General features: G+C 56.2%; 1 protein-coding gene across 1 annotated transcript; it reads right to left on the bottom strand.

Moving 5' to 3' along the window:
* Window positions 1-222: 222 nt before the first annotated feature.
* On the bottom strand, window positions 223-9,004 carry ANGPTL4 (angiopoietin like 4). Its single transcript, XM_009096928.4, has 7 exons — window positions 8,472-9,004; window positions 8,063-8,173; window positions 7,450-7,576; window positions 3,073-3,186; window positions 2,893-2,988; window positions 2,314-2,589; window positions 223-1,753 (listed from the first exon to the last, which is right to left on the bottom strand). The coding sequence occupies exons 1-7, from the start codon at window positions 8,985-8,987 to the stop codon at window positions 1,572-1,574; spliced, it is 1,422 nt and encodes a 473-aa protein (XP_009095176.3). The 5' UTR covers window positions 8,988-9,004; the 3' UTR covers window positions 223-1,571.
* Between the last annotated feature and the right edge of the window lie 880 nt (window positions 9,005-9,884).

The following is a 9,884-nucleotide window of genomic DNA, read 5'->3' as shown; positions in this document are numbered from 1 at the left end:
AAGAAATTTAGGAGCCCATAAACTTCAAGCAGATTAAAACCTGCTGCTGGGCCCTACACCAGCAATTTATCTCAGAGCTTCATAAGGCTACAGCTGAACATGGAGGCCAGAAGGGGGCAGAGTGCTCAGGTCACAATTCCAATAAAGTTTTCAAATGCAGAGTCATCAAAAGGCTCCCATACACCTGCCACAGGTAAACCATTAGGAAAATAATCCAGGCAGGACACTTAAAGACTTGTTTTTATTAAAAGACATCTTCAGAAAAGATATTTTAGTACAAAAAGTGTTTAAAATACACAAACTACACTTGCTTTCCTTTCCAGCATCAACATTTATAAATTACACCACACTGTTATTAACACTGCATTTAAATATCAAAACAAATTGAAACAGAGAATTCATCAACAAGTCCAACATCCTACAAACAACTATGTACAGTATTTAGCAGCTAGGAGCTCTAGCACAGTAGTCAATATGACTTCAATAGGGCAGGATGCTTGGGAAGCCCCAAGACTGCAGCTTGGCCTGTAAATTTTCAGGGACCTGTTTTGGCCACCTCTCCCCAGACACCCACCCCGAAAGGCAGAGGTGATGCCATACACCTGATAAAGTGTGGCTCTTGCAGAGAAACCCTGCTGTCCCCTGGCTTTGTAGTACTGGGACACACATGCAGGACAGGTCCAGTCACTCTGCAAAGTATGAGGTGTCTGGTGGAAGAAGGCAGCCCCTACGTCTGGGGGGCTGACAGTAACAGCAAGGCTGGTCCCACCCAGGGACATTCACTGCTCTGGATCTCTGCTGTCCCACTGCTTGTCCTACCCACCTCCCAGCAGCACTGGCAAGCAGCAGGCAGAGCTCCCCAGGACCTGGCCCCTCAGGCAACCAGCTGCAGGATCTCACCCAACATCCTTAGAGCTGGAAGCAGTTTTCCCAGCTCCCAGCAAATTCCAGCACAGCCAGAAATACAGGTCTTCAAAGGGAAGGCAAGTGAGCCTGAGGTCCCCCCTTCTGCACAGGTCACCCTCAGCCTTCCCATCAAGCCCTGTACCTCAGGGGGCAGGGGCTGCACAGATGGAGCTGCCTGAGGCTCACTGCCCCCAGCCTCTGCACAGGAGGGAGGCTCCAGGGGCTCTCACAGGAGGGTACCTGGGACATCATTTGGGAACAACAGTGAAAGACAGGACATAGCAAGACTCCATACCCAGTGCTGTGGTCCAGAGCAGTGAGACACTTCCCATGCCCCACCTGCCCCAGGCCTAGCTCATCAACACAGTTCAGAAATGTTAAGACAGGATAGAAAGCACCAGACAATTTGAACTTCCTACAGCAGCACGTGGCAGGTCAGAAAACCCTTGTGCATGCTCTGGAGGTGGATCTCCCTCCTGGCACTCCTCTTCAGGTTTGGGAGCTCCCATCCAGGGGTTCTGGCGATGTGGAGCTGTTTTACTTTTATTGAGGAGCAGTGTTGTGCCTCTAAAGGGCTTCTAACCAAGGAAGGGGAGGTTGTTTTCTGTAAACACCAAGTGATGGAGCTCAGGTCCATGCTCCACAGAAAGTCTCCAGTAAGAACTTTAGGGCTCTGCTTCCAGTGCTGCAGGTTGGATTTTCATGATGGTTGACTTCAGGGGGTAGTACCTGCCCTTCCATGTCTTCCAGAAGATGCCCTGCTTGCGCTCATGCCTCTGCCGGGGGATGGAGCGGAAGTACTTCCCATTGAGGTTAGCATGGCCACAGGTGCTGAACCACCAGCCACCTACAAGGGCAATGAAGGGACAATTTTAACTCATAGAAATTCTAGACAGAAAAACCTAGGTTCAATGCAGCTGATGCCCCTATTTCCCCCATTTTACCGGTGCTTCAGGATCTTAAAAGACCACCTCATGTACAGCCAAGGAATCCCATGCACTGGGGAACATCTCATAGATCCGACATGACTTCAGGCTGCATCTGCAAATCCAGGCTGCTGCTCCTTGTGTGCAAAACCCCCTCCCAACCCTTCAGCAGCCAGGGCGAGGGGGACCTCTGCTCTGCTTGAAAAGGTTGCATGCAAAGTGGCAGACAGCAAAGCTTGTTATGAGGACAGATGCTTGGGCCAAGATCTGAATCATGAACCCTCCCTCAGCTTCAGCTTCCCTCTTGGTTCCCTGCACAGTTCTTCCCAAAGAAACAGCTGTCCCAGGGAAGTAGGGGACAAGACCAGCTCAGCAGCAAAGGGGTCTAGTGCCACAGGGTCTGGGTCCCACTGGACCACCACCAGACAGTGGAGGGCTGAAAGGGAAGTGGACATACTGGGATAGAAGACCTCAGACTGACCTGAGAGGTGTTTGGCACAGTTTGTGTCAGCTTTAAGGTCATGGTCACGATCCCGAGTGGAGAAGGGCAGCTGCCTGAATTCCCCAATGGCGTTTTCCAGCTCTCCAGACAGAGGCCCCAGTAGGTTGAGTGTGTAGGCTGTGCTCTCACCACCAAGACTGAAGACAAACTGAACCACCTGGGAATTCCCCTCCCAGTCTTCCAGCTCAATCAGGAGATTGTACTTTCCCTCTTGGACAAGGTGATGTATCTTCTCCAGGCCCAGCCAGAAGTCACCTGAAATAAGATTCATGAGTTTGGCTGCAGGGACATAAACATGCCATGAAAAGCAGAGATGAGAGCAAGCTCCAGAGACAAACAGGGACAATCCAGGATGCTGCAACGTTTGAATCACTGTCTGGCACCTGCAGGACACACTAGGAAGATCAAGGACCCTTGATCTGCAAGCACTGTCCCACCCACCCCTTCAGCCCACATCTGTGCTCCAGCACAGAGAGCTCCAGAGGCCAGCAAGAGGAAGATCTTTTGCTAAGCTTCCCTTATCCCACAGTGAGAACATAGACACCACCATCCACCTACCACGAAGGTCTCCAAAGCCATTCTTGTAGGCATCCCACAGCTGGTCAAAGTCCACAGAGCCATCCATGCGCCTCTGGATCACTGTCCAACCACCCTCTGTGGGAAGGGAAAACACGGTCACTTGGGGTTACCATTGACCAGCCCACCCTGCCAAGTGCTAGGGACAGGGCACGGCTTTACCTGTGGTCATGTCGCAGTAGACTTGGAAGGGCTGAGATCCTGTGGGCTGTACCTGGAAAATGCCACTGCTCTGCTGCCCAGCCAGGAAGAGCTGGTGGCAACCCTCTGGGAGCTCTGCAGGGGAAGGAAACAGCAACTGAGGAGATGGCCACAAGCCCCACTTCCTCAGCAGGTTGCTCCTACCACAGCCCCAGCACTTGCAGCCCTGGACACGAGCCCAGCCAGCCACGCACAGCAGTAGCTGCAGCTCTGGACACGTGCTGGGGACAACGGCTCCTGACTTCAGCATCTTTAAACACTGTGACCCCACATGTTCTCTTTTATTCAAACAGAGCTCCTTGGGCTTTCATCCAAGGCAGAAGCCAGGCTTTGGGCCAGGTTGGAGTGACCTCAGCTGGAGAGAAGGGCTCCCCATCAAGGAGGGACAGAGCAGTTCCCAGGTCCCTCTACACCCACAGACAGGAGCGGCCCATTTGAGATGGGGCAATGCCCAGGTCAAGTATCCCCATCCCACACGAGGCTGAAGCAGTCAAGGAGCCTCAGAGGCAGAGAGAAAGACAAAGTCCTGATATCAGGAAGGTGGCTGAGCATCCAGCACACAACCTCTTTCTCCCAGCAACTGTGGTGGCCCCAGACAGACATCCTGCTGGGCAACCTGCCACCAGCAGGCACAGTGCCAGGCTGGGGTGACCCTTTTTCCAAGATACACTGACTGAGGCAAGGTGGGGGGCGGGGGTGTGGACTCTGAGAGCCCCAGCTCATTGCAGGAGTGGATTGCCCCAGGTGAAGCCACACCCTGCTTCATCCCCCTCATCCCCAGGGGCTCCCACTGTTCCTTCTGCCTCGCAGGGACTTTGCCCAGAGCTGCCAGCAAAGCACCATTTCAACAGCTCTGATAAAAGTCCAACCAGGAACCACCACCCCCAGCACTTGGGAGAGATGAGGCAGGGGGAACCTGTTACAACACCCGAGTCAAAAGGCCACAGGAGGATGTGCAGGGACTTCAGCCCCAGGCTGCTGCACAGTCAAGGGGCTCTTTGTCAGCAGGGACAGGTGCCCCAGTCACCCCCAGACAAAGGGGCCCTGTTCTCCCCAGGCCAGGGTGGATGGGTTGTAGCTTTGGCTACCCTGGCTCACAGCTGCTGCCAGCATGACCCTGAGACAGACAAGAAACCTCAAGACAAGCCCTGGGCTGTGCTGGGGTGCTGGCCATGGGGGGTCCCTCGCAGTAGCTGCCCCAGGGTCAGGGCTGACACCATGATCCAGAGCAGCAGCAAGAAGGGCTTCCTCCAACAGCCAGGGGCTCCCTGGGGGCAGATGGAGGGGGGAAAAAAGGGCTTTTGAGCTGCCAGGACTAAAAGCAGCCCTTGCAGAGCATCACCCCATCCCATCCTCACTGAGTGCTGGGGAGTCTTGATGCTGCATTGGGGTGAAGAGCAAAGCCCCAACTGGAGGAAAGGTCAGGGGGGACCCAGGGGACAGAAATATGACACCTGCCATCACCTTTCACCCATTTACAACATATTCCTCTCTTTGCCTTCCTCTCCCCCACAAAATTTCCCCTCCTTGGCAGGGGCAGCCCCTCTCACACAGCCAGCACAGCTGGTGGTCACATCCCTCACACCCCCAGGGCAATGCCAGGGCAGGACTGGTGCCACCATCAGTGCACCACAGGACAAGCTGTGCCCCAGCCCTACCCTGAACCCATGACACAGGGACTGAGGGCATTGTGCATCAAGGATCAAAACCACACAGAGCCCCCCAGCAATGCAGGGGCTGAGTGCATCCTGAATATCCCCACCTTCTGAGCAGGGAAGGGCAAGGACAGGGAAGCAAACCAGGCTCAGAGGAAGGAACACCACAGCCAGAGGCCCCTGCTTACATTGCCAAGGCAGGGAGGTGCTGGGCTTGCCAAGCTCCTCACCTCCTCTCCCTCATTTCCTCACTGCATCTCCCAGCATCAGTGGGATGGTGCCAGGCAGATGTTTAGTGGTCCCAGCATGCACAAGTCAACTCCATTCCTGCCTGTTTCTCATTTCTGGGCTCTGGCTGCACTCAATTCCTGTTTCCCCTAGTGCCACAGGGACTCTCCAGCAGCTGAACGAGATGCAGCTGCTTGAACAGCCTCTGCCCTAGGTTTTTGTTTGAAGAACATGCTCGTTAGTTCCAGTTCATGCTGCACATCCAAACGGCACCAGCAGAACAAGCCCTCCTGACTGCTCCCGTGTTTCCTTCTCCCTCCCTCTTTACTTAGCCAAGCAACACAACAAGGCTGGATCTACCTTAGGCTCTGTGTTCACCCAACAGGATTTCCAGCCACAACACAGGGGAGGTCACTAACCTGGTATAAACACCCATCCTCAGGGATAGCAGGGCATGCCTAGAGCTGCCTGCATTGCCTCCCCCCTCCCGCCCCAACCCAGCCCCATTATTTTGGAGTCTCAGCGCCACAGGGAGAGCAAGAGCAGGGCTCTACCTTTCCCCTACTTGGCTGGCTGCCAGCAAGCACAGGCTCTGCCCAAAGACGTGATCCTCTTTCTGCAAGCTATTAAACCTCTCACTCTCCAGGCAGCTTTGAGCCTTCAACTTTCACATGCTTGGCCCCACGCCAGTTCTCCCCTGAAAAAACTTGTGTTCACTGGATGCAAATAAAAGGGTCTTTCTGCAAGGGCTGCTGGTGGAGTTCATCGCTGCTCCCCAGGGCCACACCAGCACCGGGCTCTGCCTGACAATGGCTTGGGAGCCACCAGCACAGCCTCCCCAGCACTGCCTGGCTCTGAAAGCAGGCACGAGTCTCCCCAGGCAGAGGGCACAGGGCCAGCCTGTGTGCTTTAAGATTTGCCAGAAAATTCACTTGACTTGATAATGAAAGGAAACCAATTTGTTTTCTGTCAGTGATACAAACATTAGGGATTAGACAAGGAAAGAGGAAGCTCACAGCTGGTGGGACAGAATTGGCATGTCCAGGGTCTTTCCATCAGGGACAGAGCAGCACTGGAAGGTGCTGAGCTCATCCATGGGGGCTGTAGCTCTTGCTGCCTTCCAATATGCATCACAAACATTTCTGTAGCCAGCATCAGCCAGAACGTCCTACATCTGCATCAGCAAGTAGCAAAGGTCCCAGCCCACCTCCCAGCATAACCCAAGAATGGTATCAAGGGTTATACTAGATAACCCCTAAAGGTCCCTTCCCACCCAAACTATTCTATGACACACACTACTGCAGGCAAGTCACAAAGCAGAGCTTGGAAAAAAGCAGGAGAGAGAAGTTCTGAGAGAGATTTCTGTCTCAGAAGTGCTGCTCTGAGTGAGGCTGACCCTATGCAGCCCCACTGAAGTGAACCCTGGAATAGTCTGAAGTCTCACATTCCACCTCTCTTCTTGTCCATGTGGACAAGCCTTTTCTTCTGCCCAACCAGCTTTCAGACACACCAGTGACAGCTCCAGGCCCCACAGTAAGTTATCATGTGTTTTCCCATAACCATCCCTTCTAGGCCAGGCCCTGAGCAGGAATTCCCCATGCCTCCTCATGCTGCCTGGTTTCTGTTTTGCTCCAGCTGAAGATCCCTACACAGCAGCAGAGGCAGCACTCTGATCTGGCTGACACACCATGACAGCAGCTGCTCCTGGCCAGCAAACCCTGCAGGGACATCAGGTCCTGTCTGGAGGAAGGCTGCAGGACATGGCACAGCTGAGGACACCTGCTCTGCTGCCCTTGGCTAGGCAGAAATCCCTCCAGTCCTGCTGCCAGGACAGAAGATGCTCCAGGCAGAGCCAGGAGTTGCAGATGGCAGCATCCACTCGCCTGCTCCAACGCACATTTCCCAGGGCTGTGAGCATCCACTGCAACTCAGCACTTTCAGCCAAGGATAGTATGAGCTGAGACACTTGTGTTTCATGCATGAGCTCTGAATATGAGCCAAGGGAAAGAGATACACAAGCGCACAGCTCTGCTCTCAGGCCAGGCTTCCCTAAACCCTACCCTCCTCCCACAGACAGCAAAGACACTTCACCAGGCAGGTGAACAAGAGTTAACTCAAAAAAGCTGAGACCCTCCTCTCCTCACCCCACACCTCCCAGTCCTTTTTGACAAATACCTGGTCTCAGGCTTTGTCTGCTTCCCACTGAATGCCTAACACCAGGCAGCAAAAAGCCTCTTTAATCCTTAAATTCCTGTTGGACTAACACTGGCCCAGAAGACAAGGATTCTGCCTGTGCTCCAGATCCCCTCACTCTGGCCATACTCCCAAGCTCCAGCTTTTCAGGCAAATCTCACATCACGGCTCAGGACAAATAAACCTTTTATTTCCAAAAGGTCACACCTGCTACAGGTTTGCTCTGGCATGGACAAGCAGGGCAGCACAAGCAGATACTCACTCTGTGTCTGCACGAGCTCTCCACTGCCATTCTGACTCTGGTTGGTGAGGTTGAGGCTCTTCTTCAGGTTTATCTTCCACTTTGGAGGCTGTGTTTTGTTGTGGTGCAGGGGAATTAGTAGATTGACCTAAAAAAAATATGCATAAGTCAGAACGGTTTTATCTCAGCTTGTTTCCCATTCCATTACTCAGGGGAGCAGGTCAGCCACACACCAGCCACTCCCTGTGACCAGAGCTGTGGCTGAACTTGCCTAGAAACCTCAAGGAACAGAAGATACCCAGACCTGGCAAAGCCAGAAGCAATTGTGGTCTTTCACACCCATGCTAGCTAGTTTATTCTGCAGATGAATGCAAAGGCAGAGCCCAGGGAGGCAGTTCCCACCCACCAGTTCCTGCTATTGCTCCATGCAAACTCTCTGGAAGCATGCAGGCTGCTACCCTCACATACTGATGATACCCTGCAACACGGGGACCAGAGCCGTGGCCCCTTTAGAGCCCCCAAAACCAGGGAGCACCAGCACAGCCACCAGAGCTGGCACAGCAGGGGTGTCACACCAGGGTAGCCATAGCATGTAGGGCCAGGCTGGGGTCTGCAGCTCAGGACAGGGGCTCACCTTGCTCTGCAGGCTTTTAATCTGCAGGTTCTGCTTGTCCAGCTTGTACTGCTGCTGTTTGATTTTCTGCAGAAGCTCCTCGATTCGCAGGTTCTGAGCATCCATCAGGGACTGCGGGGGAAAAGCCAGGTGAACCCCAAAGCTCCGGGGAGCTCTGGCTACGCGAGACTCCCGTGAGGGCGCTCCCGGTGCCCCCAGATCCCTCTGCTCTCCTGACGCTGATCCCCACCCGCTGCTCCCGATGTCCCGGGACAGTCGGGTCTTTCCCGCAGTCGTTCCCAATATCCCCTAGCGGGTCTGGGGTGTGCCCCCCCCACCAGCGTTCCCCGTGTTGGTGCCGGTGGCAGGGGCCCGTCGAGTCCTCTCTACCCGGCTCCACCCCCGCGGCTCCGGTGCCCCCCGCGCTCACCTGCAGCGCCCCCAGGTCCCGAGCGCTCTGGTTCCCAGCCGGTCGCGCCTGCAGCGCCAGACGGACCCGGCCCTCCAGCCGCTCCAGCCGGCCCTGGATCGCGTCCTTGTCAGCCGCCACCTCCTCCAGCCGCTGCCGCAGCGCCTCGGAGAGGTTGAGCAGCTGCCGGCCGCGGCCCTCCAGCTCCCGCACGCTGCCCCGCAGCCGCTCGCCGCGCTCCTGCGCCTCCCGCGCCTGCCGCAGCAGCCGTCCCAGGGAGCTGTTGTGGACGCTCAGCCGCCCGCCCAGCTCCCGCAGCTGCCCCTTGGTGCGCTCCACGTGCTCCTTCAGGCCGTGCCCCAGCTGCAGCAGCCCATGGGCCAGCACGTTCACCTCGTCCCAGGAGGCGAACTGCGCCCGCCGCTCCCGCCCTGCTCCCGCCGCTGCCCGCCGCTCGGCCCCGGCTCCCGGTGCGGGCGCGGGGGCCGCAGCCAGCCCCGCCGCGCACAGCAGCAGCGCTGCACCGCCGAGCTGCATCGTATCCGCTCCGCTCTGCCACCCGTGCTGCTGCCGCCGCCGCCGCCCTGCTTTTATGCCCCCGTGGCGGGGAGGGCCCCGCACCGGCCCCTCCCCGCCCACCCGGCCCCGCCGCTTTGTTCGCCCTCCCCGTCGGCCGTGGCTCAGGCCCCATATCCGCCTCCCCCTCCCGGTCTTGTCCGCCCTCACCCGGGGCAGCTTCGGTCCCTGTCGCTGAGCCCTGCCTGCACCAGTCCTCATGTCTGTTCCCATCCTTATCTCCGTCTTCATTCCTGTCCTTGTCCTCATCTCTATCCCTGTCCCCATTCCCCTCCTCATGCCATCCCCATTCCCATCTACTTTCCTATCCCCAGGGGTCCCCATCCCCGTTCCAATCCCTACCCCATCCCCGTCCCCATGCACATCCCCGTTCCCATCCCTGTCCCCATGCCCATCCCCGTTCCCATCCCTGTCCCCATGGCCATCCCTGTCCCATCCCTGCTGACTGTCCTGCCCCTCATCCTGCCCTGGGGATCCTGATCTGCACCAAGCCCTGATGTCTGGTCCTCCACTCCCGTGGACACACTCGTGTCACCTTCCGAGACACGCTGGCCCCGGGCGGGAGGACCCTGTGGCACAGAGCTCTGCTGGGGGACCCTGTGGCACAGGTGGGTGCTGCTAGTCCTGGGAAGGGGGCATGCTTAGGGTCAGCTCCTCTGTACACCCGAGGGAAGCAGAATGTTCACTCCTCTTAACGTTCCTGGTCTCCAAGAGCAACAAGGATGAATAGATCCATCTCTCGCTACCCTCCCCCCACAGGTTTCAATCACCCCCAGTGATTTTTTATTTGTCAGCGTCTTTGACCCTGGTTTCTGGTTCTTCCTTCTTGTTCTGCCTTTTTCTGCTGGCTTAAAGGGA

This window comes from Serinus canaria, chromosome 28 (genome assembly GCF_022539315.1).
Source record: "Serinus canaria isolate serCan28SL12 chromosome 28, serCan2020, whole genome shotgun sequence".
Taxonomy (NCBI): domain Eukaryota; kingdom Metazoa; phylum Chordata; class Aves; order Passeriformes; family Fringillidae; genus Serinus; species Serinus canaria.
This window is presented reverse-complemented; position numbering and strand designations above follow the sequence as displayed.

Coding starts and splice junctions, on each gene's coding strand:
- ANGPTL4 (XM_009096928.4), bottom strand. CDS start 8,987: ATGCAGCTCGGCGGTGCAGCGCTGCTGCTGTGCGCGGCGGGGCTGGCT. Junction 2,989..3,072: donor CTACTGCGACATGACCACAG/GTAAAGCCGTGC, acceptor CCCTTCCCACAG/AGGGTGGTTGGACAGTGATC. Junction 2,590..2,892: donor TGGCTTTGGAGACCTTCGTG/GTAGGTGGATGG, acceptor ATCTTATTTCAG/GTGACTTCTGGCTGGGCCTG.